Here is a 23,837-nt window from a genome sequence, read left to right on the forward strand (position 1 = left end):
AGGTCTAATAACTGTATATCTATACCAGGTCTAGTAACTGTATATCTATACCAGGTCTAATAACTGCATATCTATACAGGTCTAGTAACTGTATGTCTATACCAGGTCTAGTAACCTCTGAGTCTAGTAACTGCATGTCTATACCAGGTCTAGTAACTGTATATCTATACCAGGTCTAGTAACTGCATGTCTATACCAGGTCTAGTGACTGTATATCTATACCAGGTCTGGTAACTGCACAGTCTATACCAGGTCTAGTAACTGTATATCTATACCAGGTCTAGTAACTGCATGTCTATACCAGGTCTAATAACTGTATATCTATACCAGGTCTAGTAACTGCATGTCTATACCAGGTCTAGTAACTGTATATCTATACCAGGTCTAGTAACTGCATGTCTATACCAGGTCTAGTGACTGTATATCTATACCAGGTCTGGTAACTGTATGTCTATACCAGGTCTAGTAATCTGCATGTCTATACCAGGTCTAGTAACTGTATATCTATACCAGGTCTAGTAACTGTATATCTATACCTGTGGCCCAGTAACTGCATATCTATACCAGGTCTAGTAACTGTATATCTATACCAGAAGAGACATGGGTAGACACATGTCCAAAAGCCTGAGGCAGAGTAAGTAAGTATAAAACAACCATATTTCTTAAGTAACTATCATTTCTAAGCTCTCAAAATTGTCTGGGCTGCGGTTTTCATTTGGTGGGGAATGAAAATGGTCAATTATCATATTTCTAGCAGTTTCTAAGCCCCCTGTGCTGTGTGATATGGAATGGAAGTGGCCCGTGGCCGTTGTCTGAGAGGAGACAGGAGATTCTGTGGTGTCTGTTGTCTGAGGAGACAGGAGAATCTGTGGTGTCTGTTGTCTGAGGAGACAGGAGAATCTGTGGTGTCTGTTGTCTGAGGAGACAGGAGATTCTGTGGTGTCTGTTGTCTGAGGGGACAGGAGATTCTGTGGTGTCTGTTGTCTGAGGGGACAGGAGATTCTGTGGTGTCTGTTGTCTGAGGGGACAGGAGATTCTGTGGTGTCTGTTGTCTGAGGGGACAGGAGATTCTGTGGTGTCTGTTGTCTGAGGGGATTCTGTGGTGTCTGAGGAGACAGGAGATTCTGTGGTGTCTGAGGAGACAGGAGATTCTGTGGTACCTGGGGAGACAGGAGATTCTGTGGTGTCTGTGGTCTGAGGAGACAGGAGATTCTGTGGTACCTGGGGAGACAGGAGATTCTGTGGTGTCTGTGTCTGAGGGGACAGGAGATTCTGTGGTGTCTGAGGAGACAGGAGATTCTGTGGTGTCTGAGGAGACAGGAGAATCTGTGGTGTCTGTTGTCTGGGGAGACAGGAGATTCTGTGGTGTCTGAGGAGACAGGAGATTCTGTGGTACCTGGGGAGACAGGAGATTCTGTGGTACCTGGGGAGACAGGAGATTCTGTGGTGTCTGTGGTCTGAGAGACAGGGATTCTGTGGTACCTGGGAGACAGGAGATTCTGTGGTTGTCTGTGGTCTGAGGAGACAGGAGATTCTGTAATTGTCTGTGGTCTGAGGAGACAGGAGATTCTGTGTTTGAGAGCAGGAGATTGTGTTTCAGAGTGTTATGGGTACCTGAGGAGACAGGAGTTAAACTACTGTTTGGTTGATGTCAGATGATTGTGTTTCAGAGGTTAGTGGTCTGAGGAGACAACAGTTCTACTGTTTGGTTGAGGTCAGATTTGTGTTCTGAGGTCTGAGGAAACAGGAGAATCTGTGGAGTCTGTTGTCTGAGGAGATTCTGTGGTGTCTGAGGAGACAGGAGATTGTGTTTCAGGTGTCTAGTGGTCTGAGGAGACAGGGAGATTATGTGGTATCTGTGGTCTGAGGAGATTCTGTGGTGTCTGTTGTCTGAAGAGATGGGTGGTGATGTTGGTCTGAAGAGATGGGTGGTGATGTTGGTCTGAAGAGATGGGTGGTGATGTTGGTCTGAAGAGATGGGTGGTGATGTTGGTCTGAAGAGATGGGTGGTGATGTTGGTCTGAAGAGATGGGTGGTGATGTTGGTCTCTGCAGCCCCCATGTGGCATAAAGGTGAACTGCGGTGGTGATGTTGGTCTCTGCAGCCCCCATGTGGCATAAAGGTGAACTGCAGTGGTGGGTTGGTCTCTGCAGCCCCCATGTGGCATAAAGGTGAACTGCGGTGGTGGGTTGGTCTCTGCAGCCCCCATGTGGCATAAAGGTGAACTGTTGGTGTTGGTAAAGTCTGCAGCCCCCATGTGGCATAAAGGTGAAAACTGCAGTGGTGGTCAGTCTCTCAGCAGCCTCCACCATGGCAGCAAAATGAACTGCGGTGGTGGGTTGGTCTCTGCAGCCCCCATGGGCATAAGGTGAACTGCGGTGGTGGGTTGGTCTCTGCAGCCCCCATGTGGCATAAAGGTGAACTGCGGTGGTGATGTTGGTCTCACTGCAGCCCCCATGTGGCATAAAGGTGAACTGCGGTGGTGATGTTGGTCTCTGCAGCCCCCATGTGGCATAAAGGTGAACTGCGGTGGTGATGTTGGTCTCTGCAGCCCCCATGTGGCATAAAGGTGAACTGCGGTGGCACTGTTCTTGGGGACTGTTTCTGTCGACGTCTTTCGTGTCCCTTCGTGCCGCTTGATCGATGCCCGCCGCCAACACACGGTTACAACATCAAGTTGGCCGCGCCGGGCACGCCAATCAACACGGTTACAACACACAAGATCCCGCCGGCACGCCAACTCAACACGGTTACAACACATCAAGCCCCCCGTCGGCACGCCAACTCAACACGGTTACAACACATCAAGCTTCCCCGTCGGCACGCCAACTCAACACGGGTTACAACACATCAAGCTCCCCCGTCGGCACGCCAACTCAACACGGTTACAACACATCAAGCTCCCCATCGGCACGCCAACTCAACACGGTTACAACACATCAAGCTCCCCTGTCGGCACGCCAACTCAACACGGTTACAACACATCAAGCCCCCTCGGCACGCCAACTCAACACGGTTACAACACATCAAGCTCCCCGTCGGCACGCCAACTCAACACGGTTACAACACATCAAGCTCCCCGTCGGCACGCCAACTCAACACGACTCGGGGAAGTGGATCATCGTTTTGTTCCTGTAACAGTAATGTGATGGTTCAACTGTTAAAAACAGACTGATCCTCAGAGACTGATCCTCAGAGTCCATAGTTAAAAACAGACTGATCCTCAGTCATAGTTAAACAGACTGATCCTCAGAGTCCATAGTTAAAAACAGACTGATCCTCAGAGTCATAGTTAAAAACAGACTGATCCTCAGTCATAGTTAAAAACAGACTGATCCTCAGAGTCCGTTCATAGTTAAAAACAGACTGATCCAGGCTAGTAGACCACAATTAATACTAGCCTGGTCTAAACAGTAGTATCCCCAGGCTAGTAGACCACAATTAATACTAGCCTGGTCTCAACAGTACTATCCCCAGGCTAGTAGACCACAATTAATACTAGCCTGGTCTAAACAGTAAAGAGAAAACATTCAGAAACGGTCCATAGTTAAAAGCTTGGTTTGTTTAATGCCAGAATCATTATTTTACATTTTAAACAATTCAAATGGTTTTGCATTTCTTTTTCTTTTTTTTTTACAATTGTTTATTTTTTATTTTTTTTACAATATGTACCACATGTATGTCTGCATCATACAACAGCAGAACCTAGTTGTCATAGCGTATATACACTGTAGATAAGAGGACTTGGGGTTAAAGGTTAGAGAGAGCAGACAGGAAGAGCTATTGGGGTGGAGGCTTTATAAAACAAAAACACAAATACACATGAATCCAGTCAGGATTGTGCTCAACGAACACACACACAGAACACACACACACACACACAGACACACACACAGACACACACACAGACACACACACAGTGCTGCTGGCAGACACACAACCCAGAACTTCCCGCTGTGCCAGAGATAGCAGCTTCCTCAAAGGCAAAGTCACACACACACTTAGTGGCAGTTCTGTCCAACACACACAGAGAGGAGGGAGACAAGAGCCACAGTCGCTTGAGAGGGGAGGGGCTACTATACAGGAAGGCTTCTAGGCCTCAGGACCCCAACACACCTCTAGTAACAGGAGGGGGGAGGGGCTACTATACAGGAAGGCTTCTAGGCCTCAGGACCCCCAACACACCTCTAGTAACAGGAGGGGGGAGGGCTACTATACAGGAAGGCTTCTAGGCCTCAGGACCCCAACACACCCCTCTAGTAACAGGAGGGGGGAGGGGCTACTATACAGGAAGGCTTCTAGGCCTCAGGACCCCAACACACCTCTAGTAACAGGAGGGGGAGGGGCTACTATACAGGAAGGCTTCTAGGCCTCAGGACCCCAACACACCTCTAGTAACAGGAGGGGGAGGGGCTACTATACAGGAAGGCTTCTAGGCCTCAGGACCCCAACACCCTCTAGGGGGGGGCTACTATACAGGAAGGCTTCTAGGCCTCAGGACCCCAACACACCTCTAGTAACAGGAGGGGGGAGGGGCTACTATACAGGAAGGCTTCTAGGCCTCAGGACCCCAACACACCTCTAGTAACAGGAGGGGGGGAGGGGCTACTATACAGGAAGGCTTCTAGGCCTCAGGACCCCAACACAACTCTAGTAACAGGAGGGGGGGAGGGGCTACTATACAGGAAGGCTTCTAGGCCTCAGGACCCCAACACACCTCTAGGGGGGGGGGGACAGGTCTGTCCCATTTCCCCACCTAGCCCACCACTCAGAACACATGGCCAACACAGTTTCATCCCAGAGGTCTAGACAGGCTGCTGGTGAGCTACCAGTCTGTTTGTGCTATCATTCCAAGTCGTTGTCATGCCAACCACGAGGAAAGGAGGGAACGCAGGAAAGGAGGGATGACGGAGAGGGAGGAGGGGATAAGTGGCTTTTTAATCATTTACATTTCTCTTTTTTTATTTTTTTTATAAACAACAGAGGGGAGGTGCCAGGTTGGGAGGGTTTGATTGGCCAGCCTGGTGGGCGAGTCATCATCAATCAGCTCGGGCCGCGATATAGCAAAGTAGAAATATCTAGTGTGTGCAATTTGTGTGTGTGTGAAACGTGCCTTGAGCGTGTGCGTGCGTGTGTGGTCGATGTGTGTGCGTGTGCGTGTGTGTGCGCGTGTGTGGTCGATGTGCGTGTGTGTGCGTGTGTGGTCGATGTGTGTGTGTGTGCGTGATATCCGGGGACACTCAGAGCATCCGGTTGCGTTTATGGGTGGGCGAGTCTGTGATGACGTCACTGCACTGGGCAGACGCCCTCTTCCTATTGGCTGCAGCAGTGGCCGCGGCGTTCTCCAAATGGAGCGCCATCTCCTCGGCGATGAAGGTGTTCAGGTCGACGTCGTGGAGACCGTTCCTACGGTTACGACCCGGCTGCGGAGTGGCGGGGCTGTCGCGTGTTAGGTGCGTCGGAGAGCCAGGGGCACCGGAACGAACGGATATACTGGCCATCGCCCCACTCAGGCCTGGAGGGGAATTACAACAATATTAATAAGAATAATCACACTTCCTCTACACATTCTAGAACATATCACACTTCCTCTACACATTCTAGAACATATCACACTTCCTCTACACATTCTAGAACATATCACACTTCCTCTACACATTCTAGAACATATCACATAATAATAATAATAATAATATTAGTAAACAGGTGTGACAGAGACACTCAGGCCTGGAGGGGAATTACAACAATATTAATAATATTAGTATACAGGTGTGACAGAGACACTCAGGCCTGGAGGGGGATTACAACAATAATAATAATATTAGTATACAGGTGTGACAGAGACACTCAGGCCTGGAGGGGAATTACAACAAGAGAGAGAATCCAAATTGAATGTAATTAATCAGTTCCGTGGTTGCCATGGACATTGTTTTAAGCATTTTATTTTTTTAAATGACGTCTTGAGTGTTTGAGCTACAATATCTGGTGAATGTGACCTATGGAGTTTCTGGACTAATATTCAGTCAGGGTTTGGCTAGGTAGCTAGCTAGCTGGGCTAATGGCCAGTCAGTCAGGGTTTGGCTAGGTAGCTAGCTAGCTGGGCTAATGGCCAGTCAGTCAGGGTTTGGTTAGGTAGCTAGCTGGGCTAATGGCCAGCCAGTTCGTTTGTCTTGGCTAGGTAGCTAGCTGGGCTAATGGCCAGCCAGTTCGTTTGTCTTGGCTAGGTAGCTAGCTGGGCTAATGGCCAGCCAGTTCGTTTGTCTTGGCTAGGTAGCTAGCTGGGCTAATGGCCAGCCAGTTCGTTTGTCTTGGCTAGGTAGCTAGCTGGGCTAATGGCCAGCCAGTTCGTTTGTCTTGGCTAGGTAGCTAGCTGGGCTAATGGCCAGCCAGTTCGTTTGTCTTGGCTAGGTAGCTAGCTGGGCTAATGGCCAGCCGGTGTGTGCGTCTGTCTCACCGTGCAGTGTGTGCGTCTGTCTCACCGTGCAGTGTGTGCGTCTGTCTCACCGTGCAGTGTGTGCGTCTGTCTCACCGTGCAGTGTGTGCGTCTGTCTCACCGTGCAGTGTGTGCGTCTGTCTCACCGTGCAGTGTGTGCGTCTGTCTCACCGTGCAGTGTGTGCGTCTGTCTCACCGTGCAGTGTGCGTCTGTCTCACCGTGCAGTGTGTGCGTCTGTCTCACCGTGCAGTGTGTGCGTCTGTCTCACCGTGCAGTGTGTGCGTCTGTCTCACCGTGCAGTGTGTGCGTCTGTCTCACCGTGCAGTGTGTGCGTCTGTCTCACCGTGCAGTGTGTGCGTCTGTCTCACCGTGCAGTGTGTGCGTCTGTCTCACCGTGCAGTGTGTGCGTCTGTCTCACCGTGCAGTGTGCGTCTGTCTCACCGTGCAGTGTGTGCGTCTGTCTCACCGTGCAGTGTGTGCGTCTGTCTCACCGTGCAGTGTGTGCGTCTGTCTCACCGTGCAGTGTGTGCGTCTGTCTCACCGTGCAGTGTGTGCGTCTGTCTCACCGTGCAGTGTGTGCGTCTGTCTCACCGTGCAGTGTGTGCGTCTGTCTCACCGTGCAGTGTGTGCGTCTGTCTCACCGTGCAGTGTGTGCGTCTGTCTCACCGTGCAGTGTGTGCGTCTGTCTCACCGTGCAGTGTGTGCGTCTGTCTCACCGTGCAGTGTGTGCGTCTGTCTCACCGTGCAGTGTGTGCGTCTGTCTCACCGTGCAGTGTGTGCGTCTGTCTCACCGTGCAGTGTGTGCGTCTGTCTCACCGTGCAGTGTGTGCGTCTGTCTCACCGTGCAGTGTGTGCGTCTGTCTCACCGTGCAGTGTGTGCGTCTGTCTCACCGTGCAGTGTGTGCGTCTGTCTCACCGTGCAGTGTGTGCGTCTGTCTCACCGTGCAGTGTGTGCGTCTGTCTCACCGTGCAGTGTGTGCGTCTGTCTCACCGTGCAGTGTGTGCGTCTGTCTCACCGTGCAGTGTGTGCGTCTGTCTCACCGTGCAGTGTGTGCGTCTGTCTCACCGTGCAGTGTGTGCGTCTGTCTCACCGTGCAGTGTGTGCGTCTGTCTCACCGTGCAGTGTGTGCGTCTGTCTCACCGTGCAGTGTGTGCGTCTGTCTCACCGTGCAGTGTGTGCGTCTGTCTCACCGTGCAGTGTGTGCGTCTGTCTCACCGTGCAGTGTGTGCGTCTGTCTCACCGTGCAGTGTGTGCGTCTGTCTCACCGTGCAGTGTGTGCGTCTGTCTCACCGTGCAGTGTGTGCGTCTGTCTCACCGTGCAGTGTGTGCGTCTGTCTCACCGTGCAGTGTGTGCGTCTGTCTCACCGTGCAGTGTGTGCGTCTGTCTCACCGTGCAGTGTGTGCGTCTGTCTCACCGTGCAGTGTGTGCGTCTGTCTCACCGTGCAGTGTGTGCGTCTGTCTCACCGTGCAGTGTGTGCGTCTGTCTCACCGTGCAGTGTGTGCGTCTGTCTCACCGTGCAGTGTGTGCGTCTGTCTCACCGTGCAGTGTGTGCGTCTGTCTCACCGTGCAGTGCGATGGCCTCTCTGAAGGGCTGCAGGTCAGCCTCGACAGACGACCCGCTCTCCGTGGACGGCGGCCTGCCGGGCGACATCACAGAGAGGGCGTGGCCGTGTTTGGGTGTCTGTGCGTCGCGACGGGGGTTGCGTGGGGGCGGGGCCTTGCCACACAAAAAGCTGATGAGGTCCTCCCTCCTGATGTTTCTCCTCCTCTTCTTCACCCAGGCCAGCATGTCTTTATTACGACGCTGGTACGCCCGCTGGACCCCCAACTCATAGCTCCGCTGGTGGGACTCTAGTGACTCTGTGAGGGGGGAGGAGAGAGGGAGAGAGAGGGTGAGAGGTTGGATTGGGGGGTGGGGGGCAGGTTTCATGTCTTTATTACGACCCTGGTACGCCCGCTGGACCCCCAACTCATAGCTCCGCTGGTGGGACTCTAGTGATTCTGAGGGGGCAGGAGAGGGAGAGAGAGGGTGAGAGGTTGGATTGGGGGGGTGGGGGCAGGTTTCATGTCTTTATTACGACCCTGGTACGCCCGCTGGACCCCCAACTCATAGCTCCGCTGGTGGGACTCTAGTTACTCTGTGAGGGGGCAGGAGAGAGGGAGAGAGAGAGTGAGAGGTTGGATGGGGGGGGGGGGGGGTAGGTTTCACCAGTGAGAAACAAGCTGTGTGTTACAGACTGAAGACCAGTCAGTCAGTAGCAGTGTCCATAGCAGACGAGCAGCAACACAGAAGAGATAAATCAAGTCATTTACCACATTAACATTACAGGTAGAATTAGTCTCCAAGACTTACTGTGGTAATAGCAGGTAGAATTAATAGCAGGTAGCATTAATAGCAGGTAGAATTAATAGCAGGTAGAATTAGTCTCCAAGACGTTTACATAATGATTTACTGCACTAATAGCAGGTAGCATTAATAGCTGGTAGCATTAATAGCTGGTAGCATTAATAGCTGGTAGCAATAATAGCTGGTAGCAATAATAGCTGGTAGCATTAGTCTCCAAGACATTTACATAATGACTTACTGCACTAATAGCAGGTAGAATTAATAGCTGGTAGCATTAATAACAGGTAGCATTAATAGCTGGTAGCAATAATAGCTGGTAGCATTAGTCTCCAAGACATTTACATAATGACTTACTGCACTAATAGCAGGTAGAATTAATAGCTGGTAGCATTAATGACAGGTAGCATTAATAACAGGTAGAATTAATAACAGGTAGAACTAGTCTCCAAGACATTTCCATATTGACTTACTGCAGTAATAGCATTGAAACTGAGCTCAATAGAAACAACCCCCCCCCCCCCACACACACACACACACATACAGGGATGTATTTAACAGTGCACAACATAGAAAGCATCTTGCAACAGAAAAAAAACAAGCATTTTCTATTGGACAGGTTCCCCACATCAGAATGTTCTCTTAATTTTCCTCCTTAGTGAACAGGACCCTGGTGGTCTAGCTACAGCACGGAGTATGGGTGTGTGGCTAGGGAAGAGAGGAGGGGAAGGGTTAGGGTGGTAGACTGTGTTGTTGTTCATCCGAGTGTCCCCAGGGAAAACCTAGCCTGGTAAAAACACAGACACTCAACAGTGTGTCACACAGCCACAAGACAAAAAAAACACACAATAAAGCAAGTTAAACTCAGCATTTAGTTACCTTTGTATAGGTTGGTGACGGCAGTAGCTGCGTTCTGGAAGGGAACCCAGAGAGACAGACCCTGCTGTTGACAAACTCTGTCTGAAAACACACACACACACACACACACACACACACACACACACACACAAAAAGGAAAATGTGAACAACGGGAGCAACTTGACATTCATAAAACCAATACATGCCATTAAGTCCATGCTTGTGTCTAATCATACGACATCGTCTGGCAAAGACTGCGACTTTTTTTTTCTTTTCTTCCAGGCCCGTATAACTTTGAATAGACAACTTTCTCTACTTTGACCCTTCAACTTGGCTAAGCAACGCCATTTTGTCTGACTGAGCTGCATCAGTCACTGTGTTTATATGCCTTAAGACCAAACCTATATAGCAAAGAAACCAGGCGACAGTTATCTAGTATCTGAACACTGGCTTGGGCCCAACTAATTTAGTTATCACGGCATTAGTGGTTGTTTCACTAGAGACGTGGATGTAGAATGCACCCTCAATATTGTGATAAACTAGTAGAATAACAACTATACACTAAGTCGGATAGATAACATTTAGTCATAACCCAATCGCCATTTTGTCCTAGTTAACGCATTGATCAGCGTTATAATAATTCACCTCGTCGTTTTTTAAAATTGATTGACCAGACAAGGTGAATGGTCAAAGTGTTGTGAATGTGCCAAGAGGACCGAGTGTCAGACAAAACAGAAACAGCTTGGTGGTGGTTAATAATAATAATTGTTTTTTTTTTAAATAGTTATTTTCAACACAACTCCTCCCTGCGCTTCGCCATTTTGTTCTGCGTTTACGGTCAGACTGCAAAGTTAACTCGAGACAAAAAATGTTTTTGTCAAAACCTGACATTAGTAAACAAAGACATGCAAATCAAATCACTTGAACGATGTAAAAGAGGTCAAATATAACATATATCTATGATATCTTTAGTTAGTTCCCGAGCTACTGTTCCTGGACCTGTCAACTAGAGAACTCAGCAGGGGGTTATAATAATATGACAATCTGTACATTAATCTTAGACAATGTTAATTAACAATGTATCTAATATATAAAACTAATAAGACTACAAGTAGGGTCTAAAATGGTTGCCAAACAAAACAAAAAAACAGCAAACTAGATCGCCTTAATGTCCTTTGTTTGCCTTGCCACTCCCACTCTGATAGCTGACAATTAACATTTAAAAAAAAAGCTATCTTAATTAGCTAACAATACTAGATGTTAATGAAGTATTATTCCGGACCTTTGTATAGCTGTGCGACCGCAGTGGCTGAATTTTGGAAAAGATGCCATAGTTTCTGCCGACTTTGCTCCGCCTCGTCGTCGCTCGGCTCCTGTCGCTCCGCTTCGGCCAAACACTGCCGCTCCCATTTGGAGAACCAATGTTCGGGACCGTGCTCCTGGATCTCCGCTTCGCCCTCCTTCTCCTTCTTCTCCTCCATAATAAAAAATCACAATTAAGCGTCTATTATTACGTTACGGTTTATTATATGTGGGTACCCCCCCCCACCCACACCCTCCCTCCCCTCCCGTTTTTTTGTAAACTTCCTTATAGATGTGAATACTGATCGGATGGATTGGTAACTAGCTGTGGAAACGCTAAAAAAATATATAATAATTTTTTAAAAGCCCCCCAGCTGTTGTTGAAGTTAGATCCGCATTGTGAAAACATCGGGTGTCTAAACGCTGGTCGCCCCGGTACTAAACAAACTGAAGGAGTCGTCGACTGAGAGAATCTCATGTCAACGTGCTTGTTAACTGAAACCCCGCCTTTTTTCTCACCATGCTTAAAAACGATTGGCCTACAGTGGTTGCTTAAGGGCGTGGTCCTGCGAATTATTCTCAAGTCTTCATTGGATGTAAAAAGGAAGAGACACGTCATAGAACAACAATGTTGATCCCGCCCCCTCCTCCTCCTTTGACTGTCAAACGGTGTCTGTCCAGAGGGAGTCGTGTTATCAGGTTCCTTGTGGATGGCCTTACCCTCATGCAAGTTGACGTTTAAACACGGTTAAGGTTATGCTTTAAGGTTATGCTCAGGGTTGTTAGGGTTTAGTGTATGGACGTACCAAAGATCTCGGATAACTATCCGCGCGGATGGAAGTTTACAAACTATATTATTTAGCCTCAAATTCTGTCCGACAGTCAGAAAGTAGCCCAATAATTAAAACATGTCAAATAAATGACCCCCTTTTAGTAGACCAGCCAACCTGGACAAAGTGATTTATTTTTTTGTTTGCTTGTTACAGCTTGTCGTCCATGCTAGATCAAACAATAATGTTAGACCCATAAAGTTAGGCCGGATAACAGCTTACATTTAGATTAAGGCAATTTGAAAATCTGGTTAAAATGGCCATATTTTATAGACTTTTAAAATTGAACTAGGAAAGTCAGTTAAGAACAAATTCTCATTTTCAATGACAGCCTAGGAACTGCCCTGTTCAGGGGCAGAATGACAGATTTTTACCTTGTCAGCTCGGGGATTCAATCTAGTAACCTTTCGGTTACTGGCCCAACACTCTAACCACTAGGCTAACCTGCCGCCTCTACACTCTAACCACTAGGCTAACCTGCCGTCCGTACGCTCTAACCACTAGGCTACCCTGCCGTCCCTACGCTCTAACCACTAGGCTACCCTGCCGTCCCTACGCTCTAACCACTAGGCTACCCTGCCGTCCCTACGCTCTAACCACTAGGCTACCCTGCCGTCCCTACGCTCTAACCACTAGGCTACCCTGCCGTCCCTACGCTCTAACCACTAGGCTACCCTGCCGTCCCTACGCTCTAACCACTAGGCTACCCTGCCGTCCCTACACTCTAACCACTAGGTTACCTGCCATCCCTACACTCTAACCACTAGGCTACCCTGCCGTCCCTACGCTCTAACCACTAGGCTACCCTGCCGTCCCTACGCTCTAACCACTAGGCTACCCTGCCGTCCCTACGCTCTAACCACTAGGCTACCCTGCCGTCCCTACGCTCTAACCACTAGGCTAACCTGCCGTCCCTACTCTCTAACCACTAAGCTAACCTGCCGTCCCTACTCTCTAACCACTAGGCTACCCTGCCGTCCCTACGCTCTAACCACTAGGCTAACCTGCCGTCCCTACACTCTAACCACTAGGTTACCTGCCGTCCCTACGCTCTAACCACTAGGTTACCTGCCGTCCCTACACTCTAACCACTAGGCTACCCTGCCGTCCCTACGCTCTAACCACTAGGCTAACCTGCCGTCCCTACACTCTAACCACTAGGCTAACCTGCCGTCCCTACGCTCTAACCACTAGGCTACCCTGCCGTCCCTACACTCTAACCACTAGGCTAACCTGCCGTCCCTACACTCTAACCACTAGGCTACCCTGCCGTCCCTACGCTCTAACCACTAGGCTAACCTGCCGTCCCTACACTCTAACCACTAGGCTACCTGCCACGCCGCCATTCTGAGTATATATATATATATATAAAGTACCTGTCAAAAGTTTGGACACACCTACTCATTCAAAGGTTTTTCTTTATTTTTTAACATTTTTTTAACATTTAGTAACGGATGTGAAACGCTAGCTTAGTTAGCGGTGTGCGCTAAATAGCGTTTCAGTCGGTGACGTCACTTGCTCTGAGACCTTGAAGTAGTGGTTCCCCTTGCTCTGCATTGGACGCGGCTTTTGTGGAGCGATTGGTAACGATGCTTTGTGGGTGACTGTTGTTGATGTGTGCAGAGGGTCCCTGGTTCGCGCCCGGGTATGGGCGAGGGGACGGTCTAAAGTTATACTGTTACATATACAGTGGGGCAAAAAAAGTATTTAGTCAGCCACCAATTGTGCAAGTTCTCCCACTTAAAAATATGAGAGAGGCCTGTAATTTTCATCATAGGTACACTTCAACTACGACAGACAAAATGAGAAAAAAAATCCAGAAAATCACATTGTAGGATTTTTAATGAATTTATTTGCAAATTATGGTGGAAAATAAGTATTTGGTCAATAACAAAAGTTTATCTCAATACGTTGTTATATACCCTTTGTTGCCAATGACAGAGGTCAAACATCTATTACTGTTCAATCTCAGACACTGACCACACTTTAGCTAGTTAGCATAACAACTGTATGAAATGGTAAATTAATGCATCCATCCCATAGTCTAAGTGTTATAGACTTTATCTAGCTAGTTAGCATAACAACTGTATGAAAGGGTAAATTAATGCATCCATCCCATAGTCTAAGTGTTATAGACTTTATCTAGCTAGTTAGCATAACAACTGTATGAAAGGGTAAATTAATGCATCCATCCCATAGTCTAAGTGTTATAGACTTTATCTAGCTAGTTAGCATAACAACTGTATGAACGGGTAAATTAATGCATCCATCCCATAGTCTAAGTGTTATAGACTTTATCTAGCTAGTTAGCATAACAACTGTATGAAAGGGTAAATTAATGCATCCATCCCATAGTCTAAGTGTTATAGACTTTATCTAGCTAGTTAGCATAACAACTGTATGAACGGGTAAATTAATGCATCCATCCCATAGTCTAAGTGTTATAGACTTTATCTAGCTAGTTAGCATAACAACTGTATGAACGGGTAAATTAATGCATCCATCCCATAGTCTAAGTGTTATAGACTTTAGCTAGTTAGCAGAGCAGTAGAGGAAAACATAACGTTGTATTCCTTAGCCCAGATAGCTGTTTGTACAGTATGGTGACTTTGGCGTCTACTTCAGACCTCGTGGATTTTATCAAGGATGTGCATAAGAGCCTTGAAAAGGGGAGAAGACCACTATCAGTCTGGCCATGTGGAGAAGACCACTATCAGTCTGGCCATGTGGAGAAGACCACTATCAGTCTGGCCATGTGGAGAAGACCACTATCAGTCTGGCCATGTGGAGAAGACCACTATCAGACTGGCCATGTGCAGAAGATTACACCTGTGTAATGATCATGCTGTTATTGTCCCCAGCGGAAGGTGCACCTGTGTAATGATCATGCTGTTATTGTCCCCAGCGGAAGGTGCACCTGTGTAATGATCATGCTGTTATTGTCCCCAGCGGAAGGTGCACCTGTGTAATGATCATGCTGTTATTGTCCCCAGCGGAAGGTGCACCTGTGTAATGATCATGCTGTTATTGTCCCCAGCGAAGGTGCACCTGTGTAATGATCATGCTGTTATTGTCCCCAGCGTCTGCACCTGTGTAATGATCATGCTGTTATTGTCCCCAGCGGAAGGTGCACCTGTGTAATGATCATGCTGTTATTGTCCCCAGCGAAAGGTGCACCTGTGTAATGATCATGCTGTTATTGTCCCCAGCGGAAGGTGCACCTGTGTAATGATCATGCTGTTATTGTCCCCAGCGGAAGGTGCACCTGTGTAATGATCATGCTGTTATTGTCCCCAGCGGAAGGTGCACCTGTGTAATGATCATGCTGTTATTGTCCCCAGCGGAAGGTGCACCTGTGTAATGATCATGCTGTTATTGTCCCCAGCGGAAGGTGCACCTGTGTAATGATCATGCTGTTATTGTCCCCAGCGTAAGGTGCACCTGTGTAATGATCATGCTGTTATTGTCCCCAGCGGAAGGTGCACCTGTGTAATGATCATGCTGTTATTGTCCCCAGCGGAAGGTGCACCTGTGTAATGATCATGCTGTTATTGTCCCCAGCGGAAGGTGCACCTGTGTAATGATCATGCTGTTATTGTCCCCAGCGGAAGGTGCACCTGTGTAATGATCATGCTGTTATTGTCCCCAGCGAAGGTGCACCTGTGTAATGATCATGCTGTTATTGTCCCCAGCGTAAGGTGCACCTGTGTAATGATCATGCTGTTATTGTCCCCAGCGGAAGGTGCACCTGTGTAATGATCATGCTGTTATTGTCCCCAGCGAAAGGTGCACCTGTGTAATGATCATGCTGTTATTGTCCCCAGCGGAAGGTGCACCTGTGTAATGATCATGCTGTTATTGTCCCCAGCGTAAGGTGCACCTGTGTAATGATCACGCTGTTTTAATCAGTTTATTGATATACCACACCTGTCAGATGGATGGATTATCTTGACAAATGAGAAATACCAACAGGTGATGGAAACAAATTTGTGCACAAAACAATTGAGAGAAATATGGAACATTTCTGGAATATACACATTTTTCAGCTCATGAAACATTGGACCACAACTTTACATATTTTCTGTTCAGTATAGTTTATGACAAGAGACAAAATCTTCAAAAGGCACAGTATTTATTTATTCTGAGTGGTACATGCCCTCACACAGTCTGGATCTGTAGGCTCCTTCCCACTATTATGATTGATATGGCAAGTGGTAAAATCCCAAGTTATTAATTAAAAGTTTCCTGGAAAAAAAAACAGTCTATAAAGTGGGGGACTGATGACAAAGAGGAGGGGCATCAATTAATTCAAAATGGCTACAGGGATGGATGTGCAAGAGTCAGGGCTTTGTGGTCACAGGGTCTGGGATCCTGGGTGCCCCTCACCGGACAGTCTGGGGTCCTGGTGCCCCTCACCAGATGGTCTGGGTGCCTCACCAGATGGTCTGGGTGCCTCAACAGACGGTCTGGGATCCTGGGTCGTTAAAGTAACCTAACTAGCCAACCAACCAAGGTACCTAACTAACTAGCCAACCAACCAAGGTACCTAACTAACTAGCCAACCAAGGTACCTAACTTACTAGCAAACCAAGGTACCTAACTTACTAGCCAACCAAGGTACCTAACTTACTAGCCAACCATGGTACCTAACTAACTAGCCAACCTTAGCTAATGTAGCCAACTAGCCAACCAAGGTACCTAACTAACTAGCCAACCAAGGTACCTAACTAACTAGCCAACCAAGGCACCTAACTTACTAGCCAACCAAGGTACCCAACTAACTAGCCAACCAAGGTACCTAACTTACTAGCCAACCATGGTACCTAACTAACTAGCCAACCAAGGTACCTAACTAACTAGCCAACCAAGGTACATAACTAACTAGCCAACCATGGTACCTAACTTACTAGCCAACCAAGGTACATAACTAACTAGCCAACCTTAGCTAATGTAGCCAAGGTACTAGCCAACCAAGGTACCTAACTTACTAGCCAACCATGGTACCTATAACTAACTAGCCAACCAAGGTACCTAACTAACTAGCCTAACTTACTAACCATGGTACCTATAACTAGCTAGCCAACCAAGGTACCTAACTTACTAGCCAGCCAACCATGGTACCTATAACTAGCTAGGCAACCATGGTACCTATAACTAGCTAGCCAACCAAGGTACCTAACTAACTAGCCAACCAAGGTACATAACTAACTAGCCAACCATGGTACCTAACTTACTAGCCAACCAAGGTACATAACTAACTAGCCAACCAAGGTACATAACTAACTAGCCAACCTTAGCTAATGTAGCCAACTAGCCAACCAAGGTACCTAACTTACTAGCCAGCCAACCATGGTACCTATAACTAGCTAGCCAACCAAGGTACCTATAACTAGCTAGCCAACCATGGTACCTATAACTAGCTAGCCAACCATGGTACCTATAACTAGCTAGCCAACCAAGGTACCTATAACTAGCTAGCCAACCAAGGTACCTAACTAACTCGCCAACCAAGGTACCTATAACTAGCTAGCCAACCATGGTACCTAACTAGCTAGCCAGCCATGGTACCTAACTAGCTAGCCAACCAAGGTACCTATAACTAGCCAGCCAACCATGGTACCTATAACTAGCTAGCCAACCATGGTGCCTATAACTAGCTAGCCAACCAAGGTACGTAACTAACTCGCCAACCAAGGTACCTATAACTAACCTAAACTGGGGCAAGGTACCTATAACTAACTCGCCAACCAAGGTACCTATAACTAACTCGCCAACCAAGGTACCTATAACTAGCTAGCCAACCATGGTACCTATAACTAGATGGCCAACCAAGGTACCTATAACTAACTCGCCAACCAAGGTACCTATAACTAGCTGGCCAACCATGGTACCTATAACTAGCTAGCCAACCATGGTACCTATAACTAGATGGCCAACCAAGGTACCTATAACTAACTCGCCAACCAAGGTACCTATAACTAGCTGGCCAACCATGGTACCTATAACTAGCTAGCCAACCATGGTACCTATAACTAGCTGGCCTTCCATGGTACCTATAACTAGCTAGCCAACCATGGTACCTATAACTAGCTAGCCAACCATGGTACCTAACTAGCCAGCCAACCATGGTACATATAACTAGCTAGCCAACCAAGGTACCTAACTAGCTAGCCAACCATGGTACCTATAACTAGCTGGCCAACCAAGGTACCTAACTAGCTAGCCAACCATGGTACCTATAACTAGCTGGCCAACCATGGTACCTATAACTAGCTAGCCAACCAAGGTACCTAACTAGCTAGCCAACCATGGTACCTAACTAACTAACCCACCCAGGCAATATTTAGCTAAGCTGGTTGGTTAACATTAGCTGGCCACCAAGTTAACGTGCTAGCCAACCTTTTAAAGCTGGCGAACCATGGTACTAGCTAACCAACTGTCATTGCCATGGTTCCCGGACTAACGTAAAGCTGGCTTGTCTGACTCCACACAGAACAGCGGCGACACGCTCGCTAACCAACTGTCATTGCCATGGTTCCCGGACTAACGTAAAGCGGGCGTGTCTAACTCCACACAGAACAGCGGCGACACGCTAGCTAACCAACTGTTATTGCCATGGTTCCCGGACTAACGTAAAGCTGGCGTGTCTGACTCCACACAGAACAGCGGCGACACGCTCGCTAACCAACTGTCATTGCCATGGTTCCCGGACTAACGTAAAGCTGGCGTGTCTGACGTGTCACTGCAGCTCTACAGCTGGAACAACGTCCCCTCTATCTGCTCTACTGTAACAACCCTGGGGGGGGGTTATAAGAGCGGATATCAACTGTGCCGCTTAGAGCGCGCGCTGGACTTTCGGCCAAGAAAGGTCGAGGGTTCGAGTCCTTGCTTCCCTGCCTGTTTCATTACACTGGTGTCAGAAGTGGGATCGGACCCTTTGCAGCCACCACAGTGCGCGTGCTTGGCCGGTGGGAGTGTGTGCGCGCGCGCGCGATCCTGTTAAAAAGACGTAGGGTTCGCAAGCTAGCGCGAGGACGCGCTCTTTGAAAAGGAGGGATGAGTGTAACGACCCCCCTGGGGTTTAATTAATAAGGGCTAGAAGGTCGAGGGTTCGAGACCTGCTTCACTACAATACGAACGGTGAGTCAGCATTAAAGATAAATATCCCTTCCCTGGTGGGCAAATGGTAGCTAGCATGTCACCACATTAAAAAAAGTTACACAAATTACTTTTATTATTTTATTTATAAAATGCACATGTGTACTCATTGAAGTAAGTGGTTACACAATCCGGTATATAGCACAGCAACATACTTCTGATCGACAGAGAGACCTAACGTTAGCTATTTCAATACAAAAGCCAGAAGGTAAATTTACAAAAAATATAGTAATGTGAAAATACTAAATGTAGTTAGCTAGGTCATTTGTAAAATAATAAACAAAAATACACGTGAGAAATACACAATATCAATTACTTACGCGAGAAGAAAAAAAGGGGGCTATAATATGTACTTGCTCGGTTACTTGACACTTGTTGATGAGAGTTTGCATGGAGAAATGTGTCTTGAGGGGAAAAGCTTGTGACTGGATGTGTAGTTCTGAATGAGAGCCACATTAGCGGCTAGTTAAAAAAAATATTTTTTTGTAAATATATTTTTTTTATTAACAACAAATCAATACATAAAGCACATGAGGGAACACAAGCATACATATATTACAAACAATAGAGATTGTAGTTCAATATCACATTACAATTACACAAGGACCTTAAGGGACATGCATATACTTACAATTCTAACAGGCTTTTTTATTAGTAGAGCATTTAACCGTCTTAAAATACAGTTCAATTTATTTTTGTAGGGTACAAAAATGTATTAGCGGCGAGTTAGCGTTTCATTTTCGGGAGGTAATTACAGGTGAATATATTGATATAAGGTCATTTGTCCGAGAGAGATTTCCATGGTTATCAAAACGTCACGCCAGGGTAAGACTACATGAAACACAGACCTGGTATGAAGTATTTAAAAACATCTCAGGTGAAGATGAGTGTAGAAAACAATTGGAACCATTTCCTGGTTTTACCCGCTAGGTTGTATGGGTATTATGACCCATACTGTTGTACTCTATAGTCGGATTATGAAGATGTACACAGGTGAAGACCATTGATGTAGATAAACCCTAGATGACTGATAGGGGGCGCTGTGTTGAAGACACTACTCAACCATCTAAATACACTAGATGACTGACAGGGGGCGCTGTGTTGAAGACACCACTCAACCATCTAAATACACTAGATGACTGACAGGGGGCGCTGTGTTGAACCCACCACTCAGCCATCTAAATACACTAGATGACTGATAGGGGGCGCTGTGTTGAAGCCACCACTCAGCCATCTAAATACACTAGATGACTGACAGGGGGCGCTGTGTTGAACCCACCACTCAGCCATCTAAATACACTAGATGACTGATAGGGGGCGCTGTGTTGAAGACACCACTCAGCCATCTAAATACACTAGATGACTGACAGGGGGCGCTGTGTTGAAACCACCACTCAACCACCACTCAGCCATCTAAATACACTAGATGACTGATAGGGGGCGCTGTGTTGAAGCCACCGTGCCTCCATCTTGGTATTCCTCCTTCACTGGAAGCTAAAATAAATTAGTGTATTAATGTCTACATTCGCTTTTGACACGTTTATTCTGCGTTTATTCTTTATGGTTACTTTTAAATTATATTATGTTAAACATTAAAATAACAAATATATATATATATATATATATATATATATATATATATATATAGTATTTAAGCATTTTCCTGTAAGTATTAGAGTATATCATTATGTCCATGAAAAATGTAATTCCATTCATTCCTAGGGAGTACTGCTCCTACCGGGGAGTTCCAATATGGCCGACTGGTGGCTTCAAGCCACTCAGTTGCAAATGCATAGCGTCAGCTAGGGTTTATATATACATCATTGGTGAAGACAGGTGTTTGTTGCACGTGCTCTCCTGTTGTCAATGCCCCTGCAGCTGTCAAGGCCAAGGTTCAAAGTTCAACATCCTGCCCTCTGGTAGGGTGTGGCTGACACCCATGCCCCTGTGTGATTGGTTGACAGGGGGTGTAAAGAGGCTTGGGAAGGCAATCTGGGATATGTTGCCTTGGAAGTTAGAACATAGGTTAGATAGCTACTGCAGCAGACAACTCCTCTCTCTATGTCTGTCTCTTTATCTATCTAACATCATTTCTTCTCTGTTCCCTTCTGTCTCTCTCTCTGTCTCTCTCTGTCTCTCTCTGTCTCTCTCTGTCTCCCTTCTCTCTCTCTCGGTGAGGAGGATGTCTAAGCCCCAGAATGGAGAGCCAGCAGCAGATGATCCAGAGGTGATGTTCCAGATGCCTGGTCCAACCGTCTCCTTCTCCAGACTACACTACTCTGTCATGGAGAGCAATGGACTCTGCCACAAGACAGGACCTGAGAAGCACATCCTCAAAGACATCAGGTAGGGGTGTGGTGGGGGGGCATCAGGTAGGGGTGTGGTGTGTGGGGGGGGGGGACATCAGGTAGGGGTGTGGGGGGGGGGCATCAGATAGGGCGTGGGGGGGGACATCAGGTAGGGGTGTGGTGTGTGGGGGGGCATCAGGTAGGGGTGTGGTGTGTGGGGGGAGACATCAGGTAGGGGTGTGGGGGGGCATCAGATAGGGGTGTGGGGGGGACATCAGGTAGGGGTGTGGGGGGGGCATCAGGTAGGGGTGTGGTGTGTGGGGGGGCATCAGGTAGGGGTGTGGTGTGTGGGGGGGAGACATCAGGTAGGGGTGTGGGGGGACACATCAGGCAGGGGTGTGGGGGGGTGGATCAGGTAAGGGGGGGTGAGAGACATCAGGTAGGGGGGGGGGTGTGTCTTCAGGTCCTAGATCAGTGGTTAGTGTCTTCAGGTCCTAGATCAGTGGTTAGTATCTACAGTGTCTTCAGGTCCTAGATCAGTGGTTAGTATCTACAGTGTCTTCAGGTCCTAGATCAGTGGTTAGTATCTACAGTGTCTTCAGGTCCTAGATCAGTGGTTAGTGTCTTCAGGTCCTAGATCAGTGGTTAGTATCTTCAGGTCCTAGATCAGTGGTTAGTGTCTTCAGGTCCTAGATCAGTGGTTAGTATCTACAGTGTCTTCAGGTCCTAGATCAGTGGTTAGTATCTACAGTGTCTTCAGGTCCTAGATCAGTGGTTAGTATCTACAGGTCCTAGATCAGTGGTTAGTGTCTTCAGGTCCTAGATCAGTGGTTAGTATCTACAGTGTCTTCAGGTCCTAGATCAGTGGTTAGTATCTTCAGGTCCTAGATCAGTGGTTAGTGTCCACAGTTTAGCTATAACAGTTTTAATGTCGCCATTGGCCTCATGGTGAAATCACTGAGCGATTTCCTTCCTTCCCAGCAACTGAGTTAGGAAGGATGCCAGTATCTTTGTCATGACTGGTCGAATTGATGTTGTAGTGACTGGATGTAGTGATGTTGTAGTGACTGGATGTACTGATGTTGTAGTGATGTTGTAGTGATGTTGTAGTGACTGGATGTAGTGACTGGATGTAGTGACTGGTTGTATTGATGTTGTAGTGACTGGATGTAGTGATGATGTAGTGATGATGTGACTGGATGTAGTGACTGGATGTAGTGACTGGATGTAGTGACTGGTTGTATTGATGTTGTAGTGACTGGATGTAGTGATGATGTAGTGATGATGTAGTGATGTTGTAGTGATGATGTAGTGACTGGATGTAGTGATGTTGTAGTGATGATGTAGTGATGTTGTAGTGATGATGTAGTGACTGGATGTAGTGATGATGTAGTGATGTTGTAGTGATGTTGTAGTGATGATGTAGTGATGATGTAGTGATGTTGTAGTGATGATGTAGTGATGTTGTAGTGATGATGTAGTGATGATGTAGTGATGATGTAGTGATGTTGTAGTGATGTTGTAGTGTCTGGATATAGTGATGTTGTAGTGATGTTGTAGTGACTGGATGTTGTAGTGATGTTGTAGTGACGATGTAGTGATGATGTATTGATATTGTAGTGACTAGATGTAGTGATGTTGTAGTGATGTTGTAGTGACTGGATGTGGTGATGATGTAGTGACTGGATGTAGTGATGATGTAGTGACTGGATGTAGTGATGATGTAGTGATGATGTAGTGATGATGTAGTGACTGGATGTATTGTGACTGGATGTATTGTGACTGGATGTAGTGATGTTGTAGTGACTGGATGTATTGATGATGTAGTGACTGGATGTAGTGATGTTGCAGTGACTGGATGTAGTGATGTTGTATTGATGTTGTAGTAATGTTGTAGTAATGTTGTAGTGACTGGATGTAGTGATGTTGTAGTGTCTGGATATAGTGATGTTGTAGTGATGTTGTAGTGACTGGATGTTGTAGTGATGTTGTAGTGACGATGTAGTGATGATGTATTGATATTGTAGTGACTAGATGTAGTGATGTTGTAGTGATGTTGTAGTGACTGGATGTGGTGATGATGTAGTGAATGGATGTAGTGATGATGTAGTGACTGGATGTAGTGACTGGATGTAGTGATGATGTAGTGACTGGATGTAGTGATGATGTAGTGATGATGTAGTGACTAGATGTAGTGATGATGTAGTGATGTTGTAGTGACTAGATGTAGTGATAATGTATTGATGTTGTTGTGATGTTGTAGTGACTGGATGTAGTGATGATGTAGTGACTGGATGTAGTGATGATGTAGTGATGTTGTAGTGACTGGATGTAGTGATGATGTAGTGACTGGATGTAGTGATGATGTAGTGACTAGATGTAGTGATGTTGTAGTGATGTTGTAGTGACTGGATGTAGTGATGGTGTAGTGACTGGATGTAGTGACTGGATGTAGTGATGGTGTAGTGACTGGATGTAGTGATGATGTAGTGATGATGTAGTGACTGGATGTAGTGATTATGTAGTGATGATGTAGTGACTAGATGTAGTGATGATGTAGTGATGTTGTAGTGACTGGATGTAGTGATGATGTAGTGATGATGTAGTGACTGGATGATGG

General features: G+C 46.9%; 2 protein-coding genes and 1 long non-coding RNA gene across 7 annotated transcripts in view; 1 reads left to right on the plus strand and 2 right to left on the minus strand.

Moving 5' to 3' along the window:
- Window positions 1-5,025: 5,025 nt before the first annotated feature.
- On the minus strand, window positions 5,026-11,180 carry LOC124017452 (UPF0472 protein C16orf72 homolog). Its single transcript, XM_046332642.1, has 4 exons — window positions 10,922-11,180; window positions 9,661-9,741; window positions 8,001-8,297; window positions 5,026-5,515 (listed from the first exon to the last, which is right to left on the minus strand). Exons 1-4 carry the CDS (start codon window positions 11,118-11,120, stop codon window positions 5,241-5,243), a joined length of 852 nt encoding a protein of 283 aa, XP_046188598.1. The 5' UTR covers window positions 11,121-11,180; the 3' UTR covers window positions 5,026-5,240.
- Window positions 11,181-16,736: 5,556 nt separating this feature from the next.
- LOC124017453 lies at window positions 16,737-17,750 on the minus strand. The gene is made up of 3 exons (XR_006835496.1): window positions 17,728-17,750; window positions 16,837-17,481; window positions 16,737-16,775 (listed from the first exon to the last, which is right to left on the minus strand). It is a non-coding gene; the product is annotated as an uncharacterized LOC124017453 (long non-coding RNA).
- A 772-nt stretch (window positions 17,751-18,522) lies between these two features.
- LOC124017451 (broad substrate specificity ATP-binding cassette transporter ABCG2-like) overlaps window positions 18,523-23,837 on the plus strand; it is a 53,160-nt gene continuing 47,845 nt past the window's right edge. For 2 of the 5 annotated variants that reach the window (XM_046332637.1, XM_046332638.1), the window contains exons 1-2: window positions 18,523-18,911; window positions 21,111-21,275. In XM_046332637.1, coding sequence (XP_046188593.1) covers window positions 21,112-21,275 — 164 coding nt within the window. In that variant the 5' untranslated portion in view covers window positions 18,523-18,911; window position 21,111. Of the gene's footprint in view, window positions 18,912-21,107; window positions 21,276-23,837 lie in introns of all 5 variants that reach the window. The other 3 variants (XM_046332635.1, XM_046332641.1, XM_046332636.1) reach the window with 2 other exon arrangements.

Source organism: Oncorhynchus gorbuscha, unplaced genomic scaffold, assembly GCF_021184085.1.
Source record: "Oncorhynchus gorbuscha isolate QuinsamMale2020 ecotype Even-year unplaced genomic scaffold, OgorEven_v1.0 Un_scaffold_2049, whole genome shotgun sequence".
Classification (NCBI taxonomy): Eukaryota; Metazoa; Chordata; class Actinopteri; order Salmoniformes; family Salmonidae; genus Oncorhynchus; species Oncorhynchus gorbuscha.